This window comes from Ornithodoros turicata, chromosome 1 (assembly GCF_037126465.1).
Source record: "Ornithodoros turicata isolate Travis chromosome 1, ASM3712646v1, whole genome shotgun sequence".
Classification (NCBI taxonomy): Eukaryota; Metazoa; Arthropoda; class Arachnida; order Ixodida; family Argasidae; genus Ornithodoros; species Ornithodoros turicata.
Genome location: NC_088201.1, coordinates 73304199 through 73331348, shown reverse-complemented (window position 1 = coordinate 73331348; position 27150 = coordinate 73304199). Strand labels below are relative to the sequence as shown.

General features: G+C 46.8%; 2 protein-coding genes across 2 annotated transcripts; one reads left to right on the top strand and one right to left on the bottom strand.

Annotated features, from left to right (window-relative positions):
- Window positions 1–784: 784 nt before the first annotated feature.
- Window positions 785–1957, bottom strand: LOC135371641 (uncharacterized). The gene has a single exon (XM_064605650.1). It carries the CDS (start codon window positions 1955–1957, stop codon window positions 785–787), a length of 1173 nt encoding a protein of 390 aa, XP_064461720.1.
- A 12485-nt stretch (window positions 1958–14442) lies between these two features.
- On the top strand, window positions 14443–18943 carry LOC135400843 (uncharacterized). Its single transcript, XM_064632781.1, has 7 exons — window positions 14443–14490; window positions 17060–17279; window positions 17336–17453; window positions 17511–17785; window positions 17933–18147; window positions 18336–18495; window positions 18790–18943. The coding sequence occupies exons 2-7, from the start codon at window positions 17063–17065 to the stop codon at window positions 18933–18935; spliced, it is 1131 nt and encodes a 376-aa protein (XP_064488851.1). The 5' UTR covers window positions 14443–14490; window positions 17060–17062; the 3' UTR covers window positions 18936–18943.
- Window positions 18944–27150: the final 8207 nt, after the last annotated feature.

Sequence of the window (27150 nt, the reverse complement as noted above, 5' to 3'; positions counted from 1 at the left end):
GATACGAGGCTGGCTTCTTTCTGAAACAAGTTCCAGTCTGCCTCAGAAAGTTTCCATCGTGGAGGTCGTGACCTTAGAGAATTTGTTGGACCACGAAATTTTATAATGACAGGAAAATGGTCACTACCACGAGGGTTTTGTTCAACTGTCCACTCCAGACGTGAAAAAAGTGTAGGACTGCACAGCGAAAGGTCTAAAGAAGAGAAACTTTGCGTTGAAGAATTTATGTATGTCGGTAACCCTGAATTTAGGAGACATATTGGCCTTGAGAGAAGAACCCTCTCCAACATTTTCCCTCGTCTATCTACTTTTGAGCTGCCCCACAAGGGATTGTGAGCGTTAAAGTCGCCTGAGATGACGTAGGGCTGAGGAAGTTGATCGCATAGCTTTTCAAGTTCCCTTTGTTCTATTAGTGATGATGGTGGCAAGTATAATGAACACACTGTCAAGACAGTGTCGAGGCAGACTTGAACGGCAACTGCCTCCAAGTCTGTGACAAGCGGAAGTTGTCTTGCAGCTATACTCTGCGGGAGGACCACAGCCACTCCGCCAGATGCACGAGCGCCAGTTGTACGGTCCTTCCTAAAAATATTATGTCTGCGGAAAGGATTATAATTTTCTTCGTGTAAGTATGTTTCTTGTAAGCAGAAGCAGACGGCACTGTACCTTTCAAACAGGTCATGTATATCATCTATGTTAGTGTGAAGGCCTCGACAGTTCCACTGAAGGAATACTTGCCCCATAATGAAAGTAGTGATGAATAGCAACAAAGAGAGACTGTACATTATGTGGGAGGTGTAACCCTTGGGGGCTTATGTTTCCCTAGGGACGTACTACCCCTGCCTCGGCCTCCTTTTTTCGTTCTCTGTTCCTTCCATGGGGAAGGATTGGGGGGAAGGCTTGACGATGATTTCTGCGACATGCAGTCATCATCGTCAACATCCATCGTGTGTGTGGCAGCCTGGGATGAGCCCCCTGTGAGCCCGTCCCAAACTGACAGCTCGCCATCAACCTCCGTAGAGGTTGTGGCCGCTACTTCCCGGCTGCCCACCTGAGCAGCTGGTGCCAGCGGAAGCAAGCTCTCCGCAGGCTTTTCTTGTGTGGGGGGAGTGTGGGGTGGAGACCCAGAAGTCTGCGTCTCCACAGATTTCCGCAGTGGTGCCACTCCCCGGCGCACCACTTCGGAGAACGTGCCTTTTTTGGCAAATTCTACCTGTGTTTTTGCGTCTTTATACGAGATATTCTGCATCACTTTTACTTTGAGTACTTCCTTCTCTTCCTGCCAACGGGGGCAGGACCTGGAGTAGACAGGGTGGCTCCCTTTGCAGTTCGAACAGCGGACTTCGTTTGCACAGGATTCTGCAGAGTGGTCCATGCCAGCACATTTTGGACAGATCGCCTGTCCTCGACAGACCTGCGACCCATGTCCAAAACGCTGGCACTTGAAACAGCGTCGCGGATTCGGGATATACGGACGTACATGGCAATTAAGATACCCTGCTTTGATGGTCTGAGGAAGCCTGTGCAATTGAAAGGAAAGGACAATGTGTTTCGTCGGGATGTCTTTACCATCCCGACGCATCACAATTCTCCTTGCTGTCACAACGCCTTGGTCTTTAAGTCCTTCCTCGATCTCAGTGTCTGAGCAGTCAAGGAGCTGAGACTCTGAGATGACGCCCTTCACGATGTTAAGTGTTCGGTGTCTGGTCACAGTGACTGATATATCAGAAATTTTATTAAGTGAAAGGAGAGCGGAACTTTGTTGCCTTGTGGTCACTTCAATTTGTAGATCTCCTGTGGTCAGCTTTCGAGCATTATAAGATTTCCCTATTGTCTTTTCTAACTCTCTTGCAATCGTGAATGGTGATACCTTAGCCATAGGTTTGGTCTCATCTTCCGAGTGGACTATGAGGAACTTCGCAAACCAAGGTTCAGGAGTCAAGTCGAGGATTTGCATAGCTGGTGCATCGGTGCAGCGCCTCTTTTGGCGCTGATCATGTTTTTTTGTACGAGAAGAATCCATAAAAGAGAAGACTGATTCAGTGCAGGAGGTGTGTCGCCCACCATCGAGCCCAACGAGGGAACGTGTCCCACACGCTAACACTTGCCTCTGCACTATACCCAAGTGCAGCTTCTGGAGAGTGAAAGACTGCTCAAGGTTGACCCTTGCCGCCAAGGATGGTGAAAAGAGGAAAAGGAAGATAGTGAAGGAGTGGAGAAAGAAAAAGTAATGAAGGGGGAGATGGCGACTAGCTGAATAATCCTGGCCGGGTCTTCCAGGACCACCCGACTATGGGAAGCAGGGGCCAAAGCGGTGTGTTGCTTTCCCGGAGGGGCCCCGAAGGGTCCTAAACAACCTCCGGGTCCACTCAACCGCCAGGATCCCCCTTTCCCCAGACACGGGAAAGCCACGCACAGCTATACGTGGGGGTCTCCCTCCTGCGGCGACCCAACCGTGAGTGCAGGAGGGGGCTACTGCGGCTGCTGCCGGGCGATGGGGGCGCCAAGTTCCCGACGCCGGGTGATCTTTATGCTTGTGAACCGTGTGTGAACAAATATTCCCCATAGACTTAATGAAGAAGTGCCCCACTTAAACACTAAGGTTTGGTTGACACCCTGATTGACTAGGACTAGTTAACCTCGCATTGGTTTGGAATATGGCATACATGGCTGACACCGTCAATAACAACAGCGATAGCCTTACGACAAATTGCAGATACAGGATGCATCCGCAATGTGGTGAACTGGCCAGGTACCATGTGGCTGCCACTACAAACCGAGCTCTCAAAAGCCTCCATTTCGTAAACAAGCAGGCCAACTTCCTTCTCCTGGTCTGGAGTGGCATAGGAAAAGATGGCTTGAATGAGGGCATACTTCCCATTCGATAAGCGCACAACAGAGTCATTTGACTTTTTTGGCCGTGTGTATGTTGTACTGTGGAATACAGTGCCATGATAGATCATCCTTGAAAAAACTGACAGTACACGGGCAGCAGCGCCTGTACTGGCACGTATACAGCTTTTCTCGACCATGTTGAATGCAGGAGCCAGTCCTCGCCCAAGCAATGTTGCTTCCGAAATATGTAGCGCAAATGAAGTTTTTTTTAAGTTCTTGAGAGCTGACGCGTAGAGTTTCAGCGGGGCTGTTCCCTTCATCTGGACATATGTATAAATTGACTGCCTGAGCATTGCCTTTTGCAGCACCTGCTCAGCAACACCTCGGTTGCCTTTTACTGATTTAACGAACACCCCGTTGAAAGACTCAAAGACAAACGTGGAGTGAGCCCACAGGGGTCCCCAGTTTGCTACAGCCCTTGGAATGTGCAACAGAATATGCACGTTGTACACCATGTTATAGTCGCCATATAACATATTGTACTTAACAACAAACTCCGTGAGAAGGTCCTGTGCAGTATTAATATCCGTGTATGTCAGGGAATCCTGCAACAGCAAAAATAAAGACCGGACGAGCAAAGACAAATGGAGGAGGTACTGCCGTGGAAGAATGCCACATAGCACTGGGAGAGAATAATACATAAGCCATGAGCGGAACTCCTGTCCCTTCCAGAGTTTTCTCTCTGTCACACTACGTGGATACCGGCCAACCGCAGATGGTGGCTTTATCTGCCTTATCTTGTAACGTTATTATCTTTCAAAGCAGCTGTTCCCCGGACCAATTGTATGTGTGTGCACAACAGCTTACAGGGTTCCATCATTTCATCCCTAGACAATTTAGGGCACCAGCCAAAAGACGCGGGCAGCTCATCCACCCCCATGACACACACAGACGGTTCGCAAGAATGTCACAGCATTCTGCAGCACTCGGAAGTTGATGGCCAGGTGAGGAACTGCTCTTAGGCATTTTTTGTAGTGTTTGTTTTCATGTTCACTGCTTTCAGTATGCCACAGCTTCTACAAAATTATGGGTACATATCCTTATGTACATCCTTTCTGACCCACCTTGCACCTCACTTGCGCGCAAATGGCAAACAAGACACACTCGTGATTACAGTGGTTACTTGCTATTATGAGCCTATTTAATTCATGCTGTACGGCCAGACTGCTATGGAACACTTTCTCCTCTATATTTTAATGACATTTCGCATGTCGTTCTGTGACAGATTTTTTTGTGCAAGAGGTGCACAGAATTACAGCACGGTCACTTTCACATGCGGTAATGTTCTGAGGTTCGCGCAACATCCACAAGGTTATATAGAGTTTGACAGTGCATCGCTTGGAAAAGGGGACCACTTAAAACTTGTTTGAGGGGAAAATCTGCCTGCGAGGGGGAGCCCGGGTATGAAAATTCACAGAATTGTGGTCTGCCCCAGAATGTGAGGTATTTCGTGGAGTTGTGCAATTCATGGGATGCTCCATGAAAACTGAACCTATTTAGATCACATTATGATATATCTAGCCATTATAATTTTTTATATATTTTTTTAATACTGTAAAACCCTTAAAGGGGCTGTCTCGTGGCCACAGGATTTCAAAACTCCACTGAATTTACATTAAAGTACTAAAGAGATAGACAACCGTCAAGTCCCTGCACGGAATAAGCAAGTATTACCTGAGGAAACAGGAAATATAGAGGCCAGATGCCACATGTTCTGACTTCCCCCTCTCTTTACAACGTCAGATAGAATGAATAGAGCCTAAAGTTTTCGGGGTTTATTTTTTTTTAATTCGGGGGGTAAAAATGGGGTCAGCACCTTTGTGTAAAAAATTCATGCAAATTCAGGAAGCAGGACTGAATCAGACTGAATTTGGGGAGAAATCTGGTTTTATTGTAGAATAAATGTTCATTGTACCGTTTATCCAGAGTGTCAGAAGTGGACGTCAACCGCATATTTTGTGAGAAATTAGTACATCATTCCCTTGTGGTGCCTAGCTTAGATGCAGTTTTGCGCGTAGAAATCTGGTTTAACCTCGAAGTTGTGAACCTCGATTCGGGGTGCAAATTCAGGGGGGAAAATCGGATTTAACCCTAAAACTTCACGGTCTAAGAATGAACCAGAATGAAACAGGGACGCTGCCTTATAAAAAGAAGACATCAAGGACTTACAAAATCCCCAGTTATCCCCATGATTTAATCATGTTTCCGCATAATCTGCTTAAGGCATTAGCTTGGGTTCCCCACCACAGTGACGTAGCGGAAGACGGGAGCTGTGTCACTCCTGTTTATTTCGTGTGGGTTATTAAGCTACAGTCACGTGATTCGTCAAGTAAATTTGCAGTATTGTGTTTTCAGATGCGGACAATCGAATGGTGTCACTTTTTTGAGGGCGGTAGTGTATGAGACTGTCACTTTAAATTTCTTAAATGGGTCAGCTGTATTTTTCTATAGCTTCCGTGATCAACACTTGTTTAGCGGTCATGAAGCACAAATTTAACTTGTGAATGGAAATTAACTCATCCAGCCCTGACAGTCACTTTCAAGAAGTGCAGCCCACAACCACGTGTTGTGGGTAACATTGCTTTGAACGTTAGAAGGGAGGAGAAGGGTTTGGTGGCAAAAGTAAGCAGAGCCGAGGACAGGAATATGAACCGTAAACGGGACAGTTACTGAGGAGCAAACTTTGGCGTCAGTGTTAACTCAGGTGCATTCATCAGTAGTGCCTGAATTAGAAGCAAAGCCTATAAGCATAGGATAAGCTGGTAAAAATTGATGCACCCTTATTGCATTCAATCCTGGAGAACATGCCTTCAGCATATGTGATGCATGGCAGACCTCACTGTACCCAGGTCCCAGTGCTCGTAATCTTTGCAAGTGGAAAGTTCCCATTTTCCTCAAAATTTGCGAAGTTAGTGGATTTTAAGTATTACGTCCACCTCATGTGAGCTTGGTGCTCATAGGCAAAGCTAATATGGTATATGGTAACGATTTACTCTACCTTTTCCAGATAACATTCCACGCCATTGATTTTACGCTTGGTGCTGAAACGTGGAAGGACATGCAGCTGTTAAAAGAAACTCACTTCGTAAAGAATTTAGCTGTGGCTGTCTGGGGCACAGATGAGCTAGTCAACCGCAGCGTGACGGGATCTCTGTCCAACAACAACCGTGGAGGGACGACTGCCCCTCGGCCACGACTGACGCCAAAGAAGGTGGAGTTCATTAAAGGTATGGAGAGTATCTTATAGTAAAAGCAACACAATATAGTAAAGTGCTACGAGCAAAAGCATATGCCAAGCAGAAACAAAAGCCAGCACAGATACAACAACCATATTTTCCAGTGTACAATGTGCGCGCTATACAGTAAAAAAGTGCTCTCACGAGGTCCTGCATCTTATCTAACGGTGCGTGTTATTCACGGAAATATTTTCCTGAAGAATTCCCGTTCAGGCCTGTGACGTACAAATTCTAGTCTCTTCCACTGTGTGCTGTGGCGTCCCCCCAAATTCCTTAGGGCCAATTTTGATCTCTGGGCCAACATATTTTTCATTCCTTACACCCATTCCACCGTTCAGTGTCACAAATTAATTTTACTGTAATTAAAATTCCCTAAAATTGTTATTCACTGGTTGAAAATGTAGTTGCTGTGCACTTTCTTCTGCCCCCAAAAGACATGGTTTCTTGTCATTTGGAGCTTCACAGCTGTAAACAAGGTGCCACAGCAACAGCAGTACCTGTTTCTACTAAGATGGCCTCCGGTTTCTGTTTATCGCTCTCTTTGTGAAGCACTTTGGTCTGCCACTCGTGAATGACTTTGTATAGCAAGTGACGATAGATGAAACAGTGTTGGTTCTAATACATGATACAGGAGGATCTGGCTCGTGTCGTCCATCCGTGTTTTTGCTCAGAGTTCCTTCTGTATTCTGTATAGCAGCAGTTAAAAGGGGCGTGTTTGGGGTTAAAGGGGTAGCATACACCTGCCTCCCCTGTGCTGCGTTGTCGAATAGGCACAGCAGGTTTGTACAGCAAGAGTTGGGCATATTACCTGAAATCGAGGCTGTATACAGTGTCTTTTTTAAATGGCAAGAGAGCGCTTCACTCAGGCAGTGATAAAAGAAAAACTCTCACCGTTGTGGTCTAAAAAAGGCGTCCTGTATGTGATGAACAAAGGAATTGGGGGAATCAGCTGCATGCCGCATAACAGTTCCATGAGTTGCCTTCCAAATCAGATAATTGCGCTCTGATGTTGCATTCCCCTGTGACCTCCACTCAGTCGGTGCTTTTAATACCTCATTTACCTGGGCAGGAAGCTAGCTGTTTCCTTTGTGTTGTATCCTTGAAGGCATAGTTCTCTTTTGGGCATACAGATTGGGGGCACTGACTTTACTGGCTGCCATGATGACTCCGACGCATTTGTGCCTAGCAATGCTCTCGTTATTATTTGATGTTCTTAGAAACAAAAAATATCTGCAGATTGTTTATAGCCACATTTGTAGTGATCACTGCAGAACCGTAATCTCTCATGCTCCTCACTAATTTGATGTATTTGTCTTTTAGCTTCGCTAAAGCGGAAGCTCAAGTCTGAAGGGGAATCAGACGACAAAGTCGTCGCCAGCATTGACAAGGTCAAGCGGATCCTGGCCGAAAAAAATAATGATTTGAGGAGGCTGCCCAGGCAGCAGGCAAATGTCCCCCGGCCAGATGAGTAATAAAACATGAAGCCATTATTCGAGTGTCTCTCTGCATGAGGTACAGACATAACATCACATGGGGGTTGTGTATGCTGCATGACATGTTAGGCAGGTTCTCAGTGGAACCGCACATCACTGCTAGTGCCTGCACAAGCCTCCTCAGTAGGTACCCATGGATCGAGGAGGATCCCCCATAGCCCTATGAGAACCCGCACCCCACAGGTTCTATAGGTACCCGCAGCACCCTACAGGTCCCGTGGGAGTCCACAAAATCCATAGGTCCTATAGGAAACTATAGGTCCAGTAGGAGCCTACAGGTCCAGTGGGGCCTGTAGGCCCTGTAGGTACCTACGAATTCCTTCGGGTCCAGTAGGTTTCATAATCCCACAGGTACCTACAGGAATTTTTACCGGGGAGGCGCCAAGTACTTTACAACCCTAGACTTGACGTCCGGCTATTGGCAGGTCGGTATCCGAGAAGAAGACAAGGAAAAGACAGCTTTCGCTTGTAATACAGGACTTTTCAAATTTAATGTGGTCCCATTCGGACTGTGCAACGCGCCGGCCACTTTTCAGAGGATGATTAACAAGGCACTTGGTGGTCTCCTTTGGAGAGTGTGCTTGGCGTATCTGGACGGCATTGTCATCTTCTTCAAGATGATGGAAGGCCATTTGACGTATCTTGAACAGGTGTTCCGGCCCCTGGATAATGCTAACCTGCGCCTAAAATTGGACAAGTGAAAATTCGCGGAGAAGGAGATCAGATAGCTTGGACACGTGTTCGACGGGGAACATATTAGACCGGATCCGATCAAGATTGCAGCTATCCAGGAGATAGCACCGCCAAAAAACTAGAAACAGGTCCAAAGCTTCCTAGGGATTGGCAACTACTATCGGCGATTCATCAAAGATTTTGCACGTATTGCCCGACCATTGACCAACCTCACGAAGAAGGGTGTGCTATTTTCGTGGACAGCTGAGTGCGAAACAGCTATGGCAACGCATAAGCAACGCCTTGTCTCTCAACCTGTGCTGTGTCACTTCAACCCGACAAAGCCGACGGAAATTCACACGAACACCTGTGATTATGGTATTGGCGCTGTCCTCGTGCAGAGGGACGTTACCGAAGAATGTGTGATAGCCTACGGCAGCCGTCACCTTAATAGAGCTGAGAGCAACTACAGCACTACGGAAAAGGAGTGCCTGGCTGTTGTGTGTGCCTGCCGCCAATTTCGACCATGCATATTCCGCAGTTCGTTTACAGCTGTGACCGATCAGTCCAGCCTCACCTGGCTGATGAATGTGGTGAATCTCAACGGATGAGTTATCTGTCGGTCCCTGCTCCTTCAAGAATTCAACATCACGCTAAGCCATCGAGCAGGTCGAAAGCATAACAACGTCGATGCCTTATCCCGCGTTCCTTACGATCCAGCACCGGAAAGTGATGAATCTGTCCTACCGCTTCTGATCACGGATCAAGGGAACATCGCGGAGCAGCAGACAGGAGATCCAGTCTTAGCCAGAATAATTCAACATTTAGAAAACCCGGATGACCCGGTTGAACGGAAGGTAAAAAGAACAGCCAGGGCATTCTGGATGGTGAATGGTGTACTCTACCATACAGCCAAGAATGAAGAAGAAACAGGTTCGTGCTCGTTGTTCCAAGGTGCCAACGTCCTGAAATACTTCGAGCTTGCCATGATGATATAACGGCAACGCATTTGGGTATCAAGCGCACCTGGGAAAAGGTACGAAGCAGATTTTTCTGGCCGAAGATGGTTTCCGACGTTATGAAGTACGTCATGGGATTCAAAGACTGCCAGACATGCAAGGCTCCTCCTCTCAAGGCAGCGGGGTTCTTGGAACCCATTCCTCCTGTCTCACGCCCCTTTCAGCAGGTTGGAATGGATTTCCTGGGTCCCTTTACGAAGCCTAGGAATGGTAACCGTTACATCCTTGTAATGACGGATTACCACTCTAAGTTTGCGGAAGCCGTTGCTACGCCAGCAGCCACTGCATCTGAGGCAGCAAAAGGGCTCATCGAGAACATCGTGCTGAGACATGGCGCCCCGGATAAATCAATCACGGACCGTGGGCAGCACTTCGTGGCTACGGTGATGAAAGCAATAGTGGCGCTGCTGAAGACAAATCACGCGACCACGACGGCCTACCATCCGCAAACAAATGGGCTCCGTGACAGATTCAACAAGACGCTTGTCGATATGATAAGCATGTATGTGTCGTCCAACCACCAGGAATGAGTCCCTTCCCTATGTGTTGTTCGCCTATAACTCGTCGCAGCATGAGACGACAAGGCACACGCCATTCTTCCTCCTGCACGGATATGAGCCTGCATTTCCTATTGATGTGGCCCTGCAATACCGTTACAATGAGCATTCCTCTCAAGATTCGGAAATCATACAACAGCGGCTCCAGCTTGCACTGGAAATCGTCGCTGAAAGAGAGAAAAACGCACAAGAGAAGAACAAAGAGCGCTACGACCAACGTAGACGGGGCCACAACTTCCAGCCTGGAGACTTCGTCTATGTTTGGTCACTGCCGAGGTCAAAGAAACGGACAACAAAGCTCCTTCATTGCTATCATGGTTCATTCCGCCTCGTCCGGCAAACAGCTGAGAACGACTGGGAAATTGAGAACAGAACCGGTACGAGAACTGATATTGTTAATGTTTCTCGTCTGAAGCCGTATTACCAGACGTGGGAATTACGGGACGAATCAGAAGGCAATGAAGCTCCGGAGGGAAACGAGGGCTCCAACCACGGCAATGTAAGCAGCAGTGAGGATGAATAAGAGGATGACGAGTTCTTCAGCACTAACGACGTGTCGGACGACGAAGCGGATTCCCGACATGTGACTAGCCTTCCGCAAGCGCGCCCATTTGGGAACTCAGCTTGAGCGCCCAGACTTTTTTTATTATTGAGTATTGGACATGAGTTATATTGTCATGCTTGAAGTGTGCCTGCTGTTTTATTGTTATTATTACCTGTGCAGAATAGTTACTGTGTGGAATATTGATTTTTACTCAAGCTGCTTAAGAGTGGGGACACTCTTTGTACGGGGAAGGTGTTGCGCCATACTAAATTTATACCTATCCTTGTGTGGCATTTTTTAGCACCTTTTTAAACTGTTTGCCAATATTATTGCTTAACTCTTCGTTCAACTTTCGCCTTTCCCGCCAACGACATTTCTCCTCCTTTCCTAACTGTAACGCAAAACCACCTTCCGGCACGCACCCCCTCCCCAAGTGTTTGTTTTGTACATATTTATTTGAATAAAGTGTAGCCTCCGCAGTGGTAAGGGACCAGGCTCTGGACCTATATAAAGAGTGTCCTGGGCCACTGCCGGGGGTCGTTGGTTGGATCTCTGGAAACTGTCTCGGCCTGTTGTCACTCTGCCTCAATGGCACCGCTTCCCGACTTGTATCTTCCCTCGGCTGTGGAAGTCGCGAAAGAGGTAGACTCCCCTTCCGGCTGTGGAGGCTAAGTTTTTCCCACCTGTGTCGTGCGGAGACAGTAGGGTTAGGGGCAGACTGGTTCCCAATAGAGCATTCCTATCCGAGACAAGGCTCCTGTTTATTCAATATCGACGGAACACTGCTTTCCCGATAAGGAACAAGCTCGTATTTCTGCATTATCTGAATGCCGATTGCTTTGGCGATGCTTTTGCCGGCTAAACTTCAAACGAGACCTAACAAGGGTGGCAACAGAAAATGCAAAAACCCGCCGGACTGATGGAGAATCCTTTTAACTTTCTTCACATCTGCTAGTGTCCTGATGGGTGCTACAAATTGGTGCAATTGCTTTTTAACTTTCGGCGGAACGTCGATGTCTCCTGTGCAGAGGTTCATACGAATCTCCCTGATTGTTCGTAGCTGTTTCCTGCTGGCATGTTGAATCAGGTTATAACGTTCTTCCGGTGTCTTTGCTTCAGCGATCATACAAAGGAAACAAATGCGTTTGTCCAGCCTTTTCATTACCTGTATACGATCTGTCTGTGATCGTCCGGGAAGATGTTGATCCCCACCTTGTAGTAATCGTTGCTCTGTTGAGACAAGTTGATAACTAAGTATGAGTATGGTTTCTGACAGACATCTTTATAGATTGTGGGCAACAAATCCTTTCGTCCGGAAATCTGCCTGGACAGCATACGCGGCTGGTCTGAAGTGGTGAACGAAATAAAACGAGAGCCGTGCTATTGAACTGGAGTGTGCGATACAAATGGTCGTTGACGAACAGGTATTGCGAGATGAACACGGCCATGATTGACAGGTGGTGGCAGCAAGCAATATAAAAATTGCAAATTTCTTTCAGTCTTTGCCGGTCAGCTAAACAATCGTCAAAGATAAATAATGAGTGGCTACAGTTCTCCGGATCTCCAGGGATGTCTTGACTGAAATTTACTTCACGCAGGGTATCAAAGACCGGCTATTTATAAAGGTAGGTATACCATATTTGCATGAACGGTTTGTCAAAGAGGGCAGCTCTGTGTTTAGTTAGTTGTGCCATGAAGGTGGATTTTCCACTTTGACTAGCCCTGAAATTGACACAGAGGCGTGCGTCACAAACCTAAAAGGTGCCATCACGGTCACTGCTAGCAACGGAATGAAGCCTGGCCAATATACGCTTCCTTAGATAAACAAGTCCATGCTTGCAAAGTGTAGGAGAAAAAGCAGTCTGCAAAGGTATGTTACGACTGCAGAGCTGAGGATGCAGAACAAAAAAAAAAAAAAAAAAACTGCTCAAGGTTGGCATGTTGACAACTTCTCATGTAAGAACTGCCTGACGCTTAGCTCCTTCAGTCTTGAACATCATTCTGAGGAGGTATGGTGTTCAGAATCGTGAAATAATTCGCAGAGTTGTAACATGAGCTCCTTTTGTTTTCAGTCAGACCAAGCTACCCAAAGGATCTTCATCATCATTGCATCAGTGTACAAGTAAGCAACATGTCTTCGTCGATTTTGCATAAACTTGACAAGCTAAAGAAATGTGGAGAGTTTCAAAAAATGGCGACAATTCCTAAAAACATCAAGTACGATGTGGTCGATGTTAACAAAAATGGAAACGAGGTATGGAGAGGCAGTCTACGTTGAAATTATGAAGGATCACGAGCACGTAAAGGTGTTCCTTCCTGCTCGGTTCCATAAATTAAGCACTCAAGACATCGAAGACATGAGGAACACGAGCGAATTCTGGATGGAGAAGAGCGAGCGAGTTGGAAAAGGTGGCAAACGTCTTCTTTCACCCGACATCGCGTTCGGTCAATCAGAGTAAATAAGAAAAATGGTGACATGCCACCTTTGTCCTCCGGGCGATCGGCAGCACTACACAACAGCCCTGGGACTTCAAATTCATCTGGCTAACGTTCATAACCTTGCAACACCCATTTGTGTGTATCCCATTTTGTGAGACACTCTGTACTCTCCGGAATTATACCAACCGCTATGAGCTTCATCTACATGACAGAGTCGATGACGGGCAGTATGTCACCACATTCTTTCATGGAAACAGACGCTACCTTGCTAGTGTACTTCGACATTTCGGATTTCCGTCCCACTTTTATGTTTTGCTGAAGGCGGAACTCGGTCAGCATACGCCTGACGAGGAGATTACGTTTGTCACTTAATTTATTCCTTCAAGTGTGTATACGGTGTGGTCGGAGCGAGACGTAGACCATGCCGTAATTGAAGTGGGCAATAAAGTGACCAACAATTCAGAAAAACTTGAAATGCAAGGATCGGGATTTTTCTTATTCGGAATTCACGCTTGCATTCTTCATGTCGGTCGTCTCGCACCACAGCTCATCGGTTGTACCGACTTCGAGTTGCCAAACGAATCGAAACAAAAGTGTCAGTGTCTTCAGAGTGTCGACCTTCACGAGGATAGTGAACAGAACATGTGTTTTGCATTTTGCCTAATTGCTGGGCTACATCCTGCAAAGGGTTCTTGCAGACACAGAGCTTCATCCTACAGACCGTACTTATCTCAATATGTATTTCCAGATACTTTTCCCGCAGTGTTCCCGAAAGATGTAGAACTTTTTGAGAAGCAGAACGATGTGAGCATTAACGTGTACGGTTATGACAATGACAAAAAATATGTTTACCCGTTTAAGGTTGTCGACCACCAGCACGAGAAGCACGTCAACTTACTGCTAATCGACTTTCATTTTGTACTCATTACTAATTTCAATGCTTTGTTTACACCACCTGGTTATTTTCACTGCAAACGGTGTACGATGGGTTTCACAACCACGGGTGTACTCGCCGATCATCTACTAATGTGTAAACAACAAAAAGTGCCCAAGCTACGTGCACCGCGCCGGAGCCGCCATGTTGCGGGAGGATCTGGCACTCACGCACCTGCTGTGCTGTACGTGTCGTATAGCAAGGGCCCGAAACTCGGAAGTTCGTTTGCGGGATAAAGTGAGGCGCTTCATGCCTTTCGCGTCATCGTACGTCGGAAAAAGTCATAAAGTTAACGTCACAGCGACATCCGGTGGCTAGTGCTTGCTGATTGGTTCCCTCCCGGGCAGCACAGCAGGTTGGGAAACGATCGGGAGGCCCCCGGGGCGACTGGTTATCTGCAGGTACCCACTGGATGTCGAGCACCAGCCCGTCTCCGCCCTGTAGCCGACAAAGCTCACGCCCGTCCCCGATGCTTTCCCTACGCATCACCGACGGCGTTGGGGCTACGACAAACGCCGACAGAGTTCGCACCCGTCCCCGATGCTTTTCCAACACATCACCGACAGCGTTGGGGTTACGTCAAACGGCGACATCGTGCCAGTGCTCTGCTCGTGCGCTGTGCCGCGCATGCGCAGCGTCACTCCTCCATGCAGGTTTGACAGTTGACTCTCGGCGGTGTGCGTCTCCAACGTATTTGAAAGGTGCGTTTGCATTTTCCTATTATCTGTGGCATTATTGTGGTACGAACCTGTATGTGATATTGGTTGCTGTCCAGGCCGTAGGCTTGTGGACATGGGGCGAGGATTCCACGCCCATTTAACGTCACTATTTTGCTTCATTGCGTTGCGAACGCGCACATCTCGATTGTATCCTCGCTGTCAATGTATATATATATCTGTAAAAAACAGAATCTGCTGCAATTGCTAACCACGCGATGTGCTAATACCAATGCCAATGCTGATACAGATGGTTGATGCGTGATTTTTGTTCACAGTTATTGGAATTTTGCAGCTTTCGGAACGTCTGCGTTCGAGGTGCAACGCTAATCATGAGAGCTTTTCAAGGATGCATGTTGCCTTCTGTTGCCTTGCAGTGAAATATATATCAACATCTCTCTCTGTCGTAGCATGTCGTCGAGATGGGCGCGTTATCGTTCAGCACGTAGGGAGGTTGAGCATCTTCTAAAACCCGAGGAAACTACTAAGATGGCACCTGATCAAGGCGTACGCTCTATCGAAGAAGCGTGGGACGAAGGTCAGCCATGTAGCAGCAGTGGTGGTGAGCGCGTATTCCTCGGTGCTAACCAAATTTCGCCGCAGTGCAATACTGACTGTGACATCAACTGCGAATGGGGCACAGACCTCTTGTCAGATGTGATATATTATGATTCAAGTGACGATCACTTTGGACACTGCGCAGTTATTGAAAACCAAATTGGGACAGATGAAAGTACGACTGCCACTACACTAGATCCGAACACTACTGAGGACTCGAGTACAGGAGAGCCTAGTGACGAGATTGTAGATATCAAAGTGAGACTTTCAGGAATAGCCATCAGACATAATCTTACACATGCTGCTCTGAACGATATCTCAGCGTTGCTTCGCGACCTCGGTCATCGTGTTCCAAAGGATGCTAGGACAGTGCTTCGTACTGAACGGTCCTCAGCAGATGATGACGATTTTGTACATTTTGGATTAATTCAGGGGCTTCAGAGGAAGCTATTTGCGAGCACTGACACTCTACCCGAACAGATCGACCTGCATGTCAATATTGACGGCGTTCCGCTCTTCAAGAGTTCTTCCTCATCGCTATGGCCAATTACGTGTGCTGTTGCCAACATACCGGACCGTACACCATTCCCAGTTAGTATGTACTATGGCACAGGAAAGCCGCCTGACTTAAATCAGTTCTTGAAAGCTTTTTTGGAAGAAATGAGGTTTTTAGAAGTGAACGGCATCCCAGTGGGAGACAGGCAGCATAAAGTTGTTCTCAAAGCTGTGATCTGCGACATGCCTGCCAGGTCATATGTGAAGTGTACGAAAGGACATGCTGGGTACAGCTCATGCGACCGATGCACCCAAGAAGGGGAATACGTTGATCATCGTGTCATCTTCCCCTATTCCACAGGAGTGGAACTGCGTACTGATGCATCTTTTAGAGATATGGAATACCCAGCACATCACCATGCTCCTTCTCCATTTTGCTGCTTAAACATTGACATGGTGTTCACTTTTCCTATTGACTACATGCATCTAGTATGCTTAGGTGTAATGAGGCGCATGTTGCACCTGTGGACCACAGGGAAGATCCCGCACAGGGTCAGCCTTCACCAGCGTCAAGTGCTCAACGAGAACATATCAGTGTGTGTGCTGCCTACTGAATTCCAAAGGCAGCCACGCAGTACGGATGAGATGATGTATTGGAAGGCCAGCGAATTTCGGTCTTTTCTTCTTTATCTTGGGCCTGTTGTTCTGAAAAGAGTGTTGCCACAGAAGTACTACGAGCACTTTTTGGTGTTTCATGTGGCCATTACGATACTGTGTTCTCCTACTCTCTATCTCGAATTCAATAACTACGCTCAGGATCTGCTGACATACTTTGTGGACCAATTTGCTGCTATCTACGGGAAAGGGAATCTCGTCTATAATGTGCATGCACTGTGCCACTTATCTGCTGAGTGTAGAGCTCATGGACCGCTCGATTCATTTTCAGCCTTTCGCTTTGAAAGCTATTTAGGCAAACTAAAGGACCTTTTGAGAACGCCGAATAGACCACTGGCCCAGATACGTAGGCGGCTTTCAGAGCTAAATTCATCAGCATCTACTGCAAAGGAAGCACTACAAGGCCTGGCCTCACTAAAGCCCAAGTCAGAGGCGAACAACTGTTGCATACTGGCTGACGGAACTGTTGTCACAGTGTCTGAGCTAACGGACACCTCGATTATTGGATTCAGACACAAGGACGTATCTGACCTATACAAATCTCCAGTGCAGTCATCTCAGCTCCATTTTTTCAAGACAGGAAGACTGGAAGACAGACCTCGTGTTTGGCTTCACAGCTCATTTTCAAAGAAATGTGTAAAGCTGTCATACAGTACAGGCTTCGCTGTGATTCCCCTCCAACATCAATAGATAGAAGGGCAGTCGTTGCACCAGAAACAAGGGTAATGGTATGGCCAGGATTATTTTAACTGTGTTTCATTTCATGTGACGAATTTCATGTGATCAATTCATTTCGCATGTTTCCAAATCCAGTTTGTCCATACAGGTCATGTGTGACTCAGCGCCTTGCAACTGGCTGGCGGTCGTTGAGTTTCTAGGCGAGAAGTCCACCAGTATTGTGCCCGTGTCCTGGATCAGTGACGACAGTTCTCTTTGTGTGTGGCCGCCACCTCGGATATCTGAACAGCAGAGGGTGTCAATGGTGAAGCGTAACGAGCCTCCTGGAAAGTGGCGCCAGACTGCTATAAGAGTCTTGAGTTACGCTGGTAAGTGAATGTGCTTTGCATTTAGTGTGTATGCATACATGCAACAATATTTGCAGCTTCCTATGACGAGGCAACAAAGCAGTGGGACAGGTCCCTGTACACGTCGTCTGTGGAGACAGACACTGACGAGTGTACGAGTCCAGATCTTCCATGTACTTACACCGAAATCACAGGGTACAGCTAATCAGTTATGGTCTTCAAGATAGTAATTAATAGGTTGCACGTTTCCAGCTATCGAGAATGCCTCGCAACACAGCTGTCTGGAACAGTGACTCCCGGGAACACGAACCACCCTGCCACAGCAGCTATGAATTCCGAACCACAGTTCTCCCACTTCTCTTTGCCAGAACCTCCTCCAGCCCTTCGACGTCACTTTGCTACACAGAGGCATGTAGACACCCGAGAAGCCCCGTCTTCAACAGCACAAATGGCTATTAATACAGTGCCATCTATGTCGTCGCCTGAGGTTACGGACGTGCTCTCATCACATGCTTCTTCTAATCAAGGTGATAAGGTGTTAATGTCGGCGTTACAGTGCTGTTGCACTTAAAACGACAAACCCTTGGCATGGTTTATTTGCGAGAGAACAATTGATATATGGAAACAGCTGCGACAAATGATAATTAGATTCCTCACTTTTGATCATTCTCTAGTGGGTGACCGCAACATATTATTGCTACTGGTTGACATAAAGAGAGCAGTGAAATCTCTTGATCAACGGCTGCAAGTAATGGAACGTTTCATCGAAAGAATTTCCCAGGAGAAAGGAATTGCAAAGCCAAACTTTCCTGAACTCCCAATACAGACATGCAGTGAGCTACTTGATCTTGAAACGACACTGTCAGATGAGCAAGCCAAAGTATACCTGGTAAGTTTCCGGCCAAGTAAGTGCTATAATACTGAGTCATGATTAGCCTCGTGTAACTTAACCCTTGTATATCTCTTAATGCTGCATTTGATGAAAAAGCACGATAGCGCTGGGTAATGTGTGTTTTAGAAAGAAATCGTATTGCTATCTTCTGCTAATTGCCTTTTTTAACTGTTCAACTTTTGCAGATTGGAAAGCTCTCTCGTCTGGGCGGAAACTCACTGGCTGAAAGTGTGCGAATCCTGGTGAAAAATCTGATAAAGAACAGCGTTGCTTTGCAATACAGCTTAAGGGGGGCACAACAGAAAAAAGACTTTTCCGCATTGCGAGTCTACTCCTGCATTACTGGTGAGTGACATATCGCATTTAACATGCTTGCTTACTATTGTGGTTCAGGTTATGCAATACTGTTTCTACCCTAGCGATGCTTCTGATACAAACATGCTTGTTCCTCGATGATGCTTGCTGTCGAATTTTCCCTCTTTGATTGCTTCTTTATCCATCTGAATGTTTTTGCAACTGATCCCTTGCTTATCCGAACTGGATGCTAACATTGGAGTATCCCACTTACTTTTCAAACATCTTTATCTCTACTTTTACAACAATGTGATCAGGTACTGTTGCTTACCCTGTTTTCTCTAGAGGTGCTCCTCAAACGACACAACAGCGTTACGATGAAAGAAGTCGAGGATAGGATTGGAAGATACTTAGCCGGCGCACCTGACCGGGAGGGAGGACGAGAAGCCCGCAAAAGAAAGAAAGACACAAGCCAAACTGGAACCGAATAGTATTTCATTCTGCGATAACTTTTTTAATCAATAAAGTGTGTAGAACATGCAGCATGTGTTTTTGTAAGTGATCCCTTGCTTATCGAACTGAATGCTAAAACTGGAGCATAATATAATAAATATAAGTAAACAACTCAATGACACTGGGTAGTGCCAGTACCAAAGCCCGAAGTACATCAAATTCGCATCGGGAAGGCATGGGACACGAGTACCGATTGCCAATACTGGCCCGGCCCGATAACGGTGTTGCAAAATCGGCGGCGCGCCAGTACCGTAAGCCAGCAGAGCCCCGGTCGAAAGAGACTGTTCCCCGTTGGCGCACCGATATCGGTCCCGTCGGCTGTGCTGCCCGGGCTAGATGATGAATTCGTTTTCTGAGCGACGATTGGCCGTTTTCAAATTTACGCGTTCGCGCACAAACGGGCGACGGCGCGTCGACTGTGCAGAGTCGCTCTTGAGAGGTTTATGGTACTTTATGGTGTCTATCAATTAGCATGTTTCCTGTATTGATGGTTTAAAATCGCCAGCCGGACCATGTCAGGGTATTCCGAAAGTCGCAGCCGCCAAGGAATATGCCTGGGCGGCTATCCTGCTCAGCTTCGTGGTGTAGGAATGATACAACATGTTTGAAAGTCTCGTTTTTCCGATTCCCGGTGGACGACAGGTAAGTCATTTGCTATTACTTCTTGCCTTACAGCACCGTGCATCCGACAGCTTAGTAGAATGCACAGATTTCCATTTATTTTGTGGTGTGTGTGTGTAGTTGGAAGTTTAGTGGCGCGAGGGCAACTAAGGCCAAAAAGCACCAAATCAATGACTAATGTGAGCTCTAGGTGAATTAATGGTTATGGGTGGATTAATAAAAAAAAATACTGTTTAGCACGTCATAAAATAGATGCTCTAAAAACTGTTAAATGATCCAAGCTTTTACAGGCTACTCATAAGCTTGGTGGTCTCTAAAAATTCGATGACATTTATGTGTGGCACAACTGGTTCCTCACTCAGCAGGAGAGAAGGGTGATAAGGGATGTGATATCGATAAAACATCGAGAAGTATGTGCGGCGATGATGTTCATATATAAGTTTAATGATGATGATGATTAAGTTTTTTTTGGCGCATCAGCGACGAGGGCCTATAAGTTTAATTCGGCTTTGCTTTTAGTACCTCTCCCAGCAGATACAAAACCCATGTTGTCGGGTATTAATACTCTTCAATGTTAAAACACTAATAAAAGGTCTATTATTTGGGGCGAGCGCATTACAAGACAATGCGGAGGAAGCTACTTCTTGTTTTTACACCTCTTGTTTGTGACCTAGCTGTGCGCACTTTTTTGCTCCTCCATTTCCAACCGATTGGTATGAAGGTGAACAGAAAGTGTTAAATGACTGATATTACCCAGGTATCACTCACTCTACAAAGGCGAGTACTTTGATGGGTAGAAGATAGATAAGAAAAGTGACTGATGTACAGTAAATGTGTAAATGAAATCGCAAAAGGCAACATCAATGAAATCACTCATCTATCTACTTATTTATTTTCACTTCAGGGCATCAGTGTGGATACACTATTCCCAAAGACTGGAATTCCTGCATCTGCCACCACATCAGTTGCACAACACGCGTCTGTGCAGTGATCACTTTGAGGATAAGGAATTTTCAAACAAGCAGAGAACATGGCTGAAAAAGTCAGCATGCCCAACTGTTCCAAAGCCAGCCTCCAGATCATTCAGACGAGGTACGAGGTAACTTGTTGTACACTCCTAGCGTCACTTATAACACATGTGACCACTGCAAGCTTCTCACAGGTTACACTAGTGTACCCGTAACCAACACCACAATCCTTTTTCTTTACACATTAAATATCTGCCTATATATCCTTAATCATGCCGCACTTTGATAAAGTAACTTTTACCTTGGTGAGATGTATGTCTGATCCCACTTGTAATCATGCAGCCCCAGGGAGTCCGACGCCCTCAGGCTCCTCCCTTGGCCCCTTTGCCGTGGCTCATCCCTCCTCAGGTGAGTTTCTATTGAAACTCTGGTTCCCCTCGGCCACGTTAGAATGCCATTTCCCCTATTGTAACTTTCATCGTGGTGAGATGTATGTCTGATCCTAATCCTATTAATGCAGCCCCCGAGCCCCAGCAGCTCCTGCGTGACAGTCCCCCATTCCAGGCCCCAGGGAGTCCGACGCCCTCAGGCTCCTCCCTTGGCCCCTTTTCCGTGGCTGGTCCCTCCTCAGGTGAGTTTCTATTGCAACTCTGGTTCCCCTCGGCTACGTTAGAATGCCATTTCCCCTATTTCCTTTCTCGTCATGTAACTTTCACCTTAGTGAGATGTATGTCTGACCCTAATTCTAATCATGCAGCCCCCGAGCCCCAGCAGCTCCTGCGTGACAGTCCCCCATTCCAGGCCCCAGGGAGTCCGACGCCCTCAGGCTCCTCCCTTGGCCCCTTTTCTGTGGCTGGTCCCTCCTCAGGTGAGTCTCTAAGGCCTCCTCAGACGTATCCCGGTTTCATGGCTATGTCGAAGGTCTTAATTCACCATAGGATAGCTCATCAGCTGTGGATCGTTGCACAGAGGTACCTTCGAGGTATAGAGATTTGAGTTCAATGTTACGGTCACAGTCACATTCATGGGTGGATTTCATATTGCATAAAGTGGTTCTGATGTCAAAGCAACCAGTGTTGGGGTAACTCGTCACTAGGAACGGGCTAACAGAATCCGCAAACCTTAGTCAGCGATTTCGAGATTCAGGAATGAGAGTCCCACTGCCCAAAACGCCGTACTGAATCTTTCAAATCCATAAACCATGTTTGTTTGTTTTTAAATTTGGCACCTCCGGAGCCCGCCAAAAGCCTGTGTCTGTTTACTCCCCCATCGACAGTAACGTCAGAAGAACTCTTCACCACATCATGTGTCATAGCTGATAGGGAAAAAATGCAGTAGGAGCAGGTGAGAATGCTCATGTTTTTGGACAAAAATGTGCAACCATTTCAAACATGCAGCAGTGTTTTCTTGTTTATAACTTAAATGCCCGAGACTAAAGAAGAAAACTAAATAAACTAGTTAAATATTTCATAAACTACTTTTAGGGGCTATATGGGCATGTTTTCATCAGAAAGTGAACTTTTTAATTTGGTTTCCCCGTTAAAGAAAGATATTCAATTCAGTTTCAAAACACTTTTCAGGAGAAGTGTTTCTCTTGCTTTTTAAACTCTTTTAAGGAAAGGATTTGAAAGATTCATAAGATGCATGGATTCGCAGAACCTTCCTTGGATTCAGAAAATTCTGAGTTTGTCCCATCTCTACTCGTTACTGTAACTAACTTACTGTTTCCGGTAAATTTTAAGTTTACTCATTGCATTTTGAGCTGCAGTAATGTCTGGAGGAACTCTTTCCTATTTATTTCACTTTGTTAAGGCAACTTAGGGCAAGCTCAAAGCTCCTTGCGGCAAATGTGTCCTTCAGTACACTGATGAGGTCGTGTTGAAGACTGGGATGTGGTGGCTTCGAATCTTACCACCGGCTGTGCTTTCTCAGGTTTTCCCTGTTTCTCCCGAAGACTTCCCAGAGAAATGTTCCCATTCAAGTCAGCACAGTGCTAACACGGAATTCAAAAAAAAGTACAGTGATGAAAGTGGCCACGGTGTAGTTCACTCTTGCTTGGTTCAGTGGAAGCATGCCCTTGAAACACTTCAAGTATAGTTGTTTTTGTATAAACTCTCCAAATTACTCATTTTCCAAATCAAGCTTGTCATGTCGTGATTGTAGGCATGTCCTAGTGATACCTGTTCCTTCACTCGAAACTCAATTGGAAAATGTGTCTCTAAGGCAGTGAAACTAGAACATTCTTTCACCGTCCTATGTTTCCTTGCAGAGTCCACACCTCCGCACCTACATAAAGGTGGTAGGCCACCCAGTAAGCGTACACCAAGGACTCTGGCAGTGATTGCAAACCTGAGAAGGACGAAGGAGAGCTTAAGGAGGAGCCTCTTTAGAGTGCAGCACCGAACATCACACCAGCGCGGCGATCTCTCCCGCACACAAGTAATCCAAGCTGCTTCAAGGCATCTGCCAAAGGAGACCCTTGAGATATTCCGCACAGTGCTGTACCTGCAGCCTTTGCACAAATTTGGCAGGAGGTGGCCCCCTGAGTACAGGAGCTTTGCCCTGACGCTACATTTTGCAGGCCCAAAGACATACCGATACCTTAGCAGGTACTTGCTGTTGCCAACTGAGCGGCAGCTGAGCGCCAACTGAGCGGCAACTGAGGCATGGAACCTCCAAAGGACGCAGAAATCGTCAGAGAGGAAGTCTGAACTCTTTCCGACGTACTGCAAGTGAACGGTAAGACAAGTTTGATTACTTTTTTGTGACTGAAGGAAGTAATGCAGGTTTATCACGTTAAGTGTATTACGTACAACATTTACGAATCACTAGGTACGTTAGCGGCGTTTCATTGTGCAGTGCATTGCCGTAACTTGTACGTTTCTGATATGCCGCTAACCAAATTATGTGTGGTTATAGTTCGGCGCGATCATGATCGCGGCAGCCTTGCCAGTGCTTCGTGCTGTTGCCAACTGAGCCAACTCTCCAGTACTGGCTTCAGGATGTAGCCGTGCAACCTGGAGTTATGCCTGCAGTCCTGGACTCCCTGCAGACACGGCTCCAGGGCACGCCACTGAAGGAGCGAGCCTGCATTGTAATGTTTGATGAGATGAGTATTAAGCAGCATCTCCAGTATGACAGAGGCTCCGATATGGTATACGGCTATGCTGATACCGTGACAGCGATAATAATAATAATTGGGGGTTTTACGTCGCGAGACAAGTGAGATCATGAGCGAGGCCACAGCGGTCGGTCTGTGGATTGCTTTTGCCCACCTGAGGGTTCTGTAACATGCGATGAAAGCTCATCACACGGCACCCCGTATTTAACGTTCCTCGCGGAAGACGGCGTGTCTAAGCAACTTGTACCCTGCCACCAAGTTGCTGGCGTCCCCGGCCGGGTTCGAACCCGCGATCTCGGGATCAGAAGGCGAACACGCTACCGACTGAGCCACCGAGGCCGGTACCGGGACAGAGAGGTCGCTTGAGTTGGCACACTCAGCTCTTGTGGTTGTGCTTGCTGGCATTTCAAAATCTTGGTTGCAGCCCCTTTCCTACATTATGTCTAAGACAAGAGCACCTGCTGAGGCTTTGGACACATTGCTTTTTGATTTAATTCGCAGACTCCATTCGGCAGAAATCTTTGTGAACCAAGGTTCCAGCAACTGTGCATTAGCTAGAAAGTTGGAAGTTTCACCAACAAACCCGTTTTTTGTTGTTGTTGATCAGTCTAAAGTATACTTCATGTTTGATCCCCCCCCACTCACGACGTAAATTACGAACATGCCACCAGCGCTGCATATGTCAGCGTTATTCTCAGCGCACAGTTATGAAAGTAATGTTATATTCAGCTCAGTTATTTTACCTCTCGCAGTGTGCAATCCTGCTCATACCATGTTGATGTAGACGTCTCACCATGCGTACTTTCTATCATTGTGCAACAAGAACAAAGAAATGCAGAAACAATCCAAATCCGTGCGTCATGCTGCGAGATATCGTTGCTCGTCTGTGTTCCAAAGCCTTTGTACCAATTGCCCTGAATGCAAATACCAAAGCGATATTTCTGTCATGTCGTTTGCTTCTGTCCATCTTTCTGTTATCTTCGTTTGTACTTGCTGCTGTAAACGCACACTGTTTTCGTCTCTTCAACATTCGTTTCCCGCACAGCAAAGCATCTCAAACACAATCACTCACACCACACATGAACAAACGCGCGAACGCACCGAAAAACAAGGAAAACAAAAGACAAAAGACGGAGAGCACGAGCAGTAGCAGCAGACGCCGTAGGCAGTAGAGAAAGGAGGAAAGCCGGAAGTACTGTGAGGGAAACGCGACACGTCACAGGTTGCGTAATACAAAAAAAAAATAATAATAATAAATAGGATGGCTAGTCAGCCGCCGGCTCTAAAGCGAAACGCACCGCCTCAAAAATATTGTCGCCACCGGCGTGCGAGCTCGGAAGATCTCTGATTGGCTGCCAATTATATGTATAAATATTTGGATGCTCATTGGTCTAAAAAACTGGCGTCAGTTTCCTTCGCGCTGATTGGGCGAGAGTCATTTGACTGAGGAGCGAGCATCCGAACGCGCGAGCCGCTAAATGGAAGCAGTCGAACGGAGGAGAAAGAAAAACGAGCTGACAACTCTTACCCCCTACAAAGAAGCAGGGATTTCCCTACAGCCCCCTAGGAGGGGGGGGGGGGGGTACACCCGCCCTGCATTTTTGCAACACCCCCACCCCTGAAATTTCTCAGGTGACCCCACCCAGCTCGGCCACCAACATGTTCTGGCAGTGAGTCCGCCGCAGCGAATTACATCCTGTACTGTCAAACTTGGGCTGTAGGACCACAGTCATGCAGATGATCGTACCATGCATTTGTCCAAAATCATTCGAAAGTGACTGTTCAATGCATATATTGCACGCATATACGAGCAAAAATGCGTTCGGGCACGCAAACTCAATGTGGATCATCAAGAACAATTTGCGCCCAACTCAGTCTAGCAAGGTATTCTGCATTTTTCGTCTAACGTTTTCACCGTTGGTTGCTAGGTATTCATTGAGCTTCGTGAGACAAGGTGCTAGTCTTCTTTCTTTGTCGGTCGTGTGATTATGCATCTTAATGTTGAAATGCCGTTCATAATGAATCTGTATTCTAATGTACTGTGTTCTAACGTAATAACATGTACAAATAAAACGGGAAAGCTGTGCAAATATATCACCATTGTGTACACTATTCTTTCCGTTTCTAAGAAAAACACCGTAAATGGAACCTTCACCAAGCATACCCCCACCCCCCTTGAAAGCTCGCCCCCCCCCTCCCCCCCAGCAGTGAATTTCTGGGGAAATTCACGGGGGAAGTTCTCTCGAAATTCAATCTATGGGGTAGTTTGAGGGTTTTGAATGCTTTAGATTTAGATTGTGGCGAACTGCTAATGAGAGAACGGAATGGCACATCCATCTCATCATCACAACAGCGGGAAGACGAACATGGCATGGAACCTCCAAAGGACGCAGAAATCGTCAGAGAGGAAGTCTGAACTCTTTCCGACGTACTGCAAGTGAACGGTAAGACAAGTTTGATTACTTTTTTGTGACTGAAGGAAGTAATGCAGGTTTATCACGTTAAGTGTATTACGTACAACATTTACGAATCACTAGGTACGTTAGCGGCGTTTCATTGTGCAGTGCATTGCCGTAACTTGTACGTTTCTGATATGCCGCTAACCAAATTATGTGTGGTTATAGTTCGGCGCGATCATGATCGCGGCAGCCTTGCCAGTGCTTCGTGATCGCACTCATGATCGCGATCATCAGGCTTTGATAAGGCATTGCGATAATGATTGCGCCGAGCTATGGGTTATGCTAGTTGCCCCTCATGCGCGTCGCAGCCGTTCATTCATTGTGATCTACGAACATTCGTGACAAATGCCTTGGTGTTCAAATACGAAATCAAGATCGATTGCCTATCATAGCAGTGATTTTCGTGCAGAGTTACGGATCATCAATATATTTCTTGTTTTGTTTTAGTTCTCCCGCAGCCATCGGCAACAACGACGCACATAGCTCAGCATTGGCTTTTGAACTGCTCTTCGATGTCGAAGCACCTAAAGCTCCAGTGAAGCCTGTTACAAGACGTAAAAAGATATGTACTGTAGCTTTTTCGAGGCAGTTCCCAAGAACAAATAAAGTTGATGTGTCATACACCATCGCTTTTTGATTGTCTGCATCGGGACAGCATGATCGTTGCTCTACGGCAAGACAGCAAGCGCCGAAGACAAACGGACGAGGCTGGGGGGGTAGAGGGGACGAGAGGACAGACGAAAAACCCGAGGAGAGAAGGGGAAGGAGGTTGGGAAAGGAGGTCGGTCTGCGCATGCGCACTGGGCACCAGCTTTTTTCCCGGGCTGCAGCTCGGGGATGCCATGAGTGGCTCCTCGAGATCACATGGTTTGGACGCTCGCCATTTTCCCTGGACCATTGCGTAAACAGCAGCTTCCGGCGGATGGGCTAGTCCTCCGTGATCGGTCCAGCGCCAAAGGTCACGTGAGTTTTCCGCTACAATAGATTTATACTACAGCTTCGCGCCCCTGCGTATAGTAGCTGC

What these genes read in the sequence shown, in the direction of transcription:
- LOC135371641 (XM_064605650.1), bottom strand. Translation starts at nt 1,957, where the DNA reads ATGCAAATCCTCGACTTGACTCCTGAACCTTGGTTTGCGAAGTTCCTC.
- LOC135400843 (XM_064632781.1), top strand. Translation starts at nt 17,063, where the DNA reads ATGTGTGACTCAGCGCCTTGCAACTGGCTGGCGGTCGTTGAGTTTCTA. An exon ending in ACATGCTTCTTCTAATCAAG is followed by an intron (nt 17,786 to 17,932) that starts GTGATAAGGTGT and finishes ATCATTCTCTAG; the next exon opens with TGGGTGACCGCAACATATTA. An exon ending in AGCAAGCCAAAGTATACCTG is followed by an intron (nt 18,148 to 18,335) that starts GTAAGTTTCCGG and finishes CAACTTTTGCAG; the next exon opens with ATTGGAAAGCTCTCTCGTCT.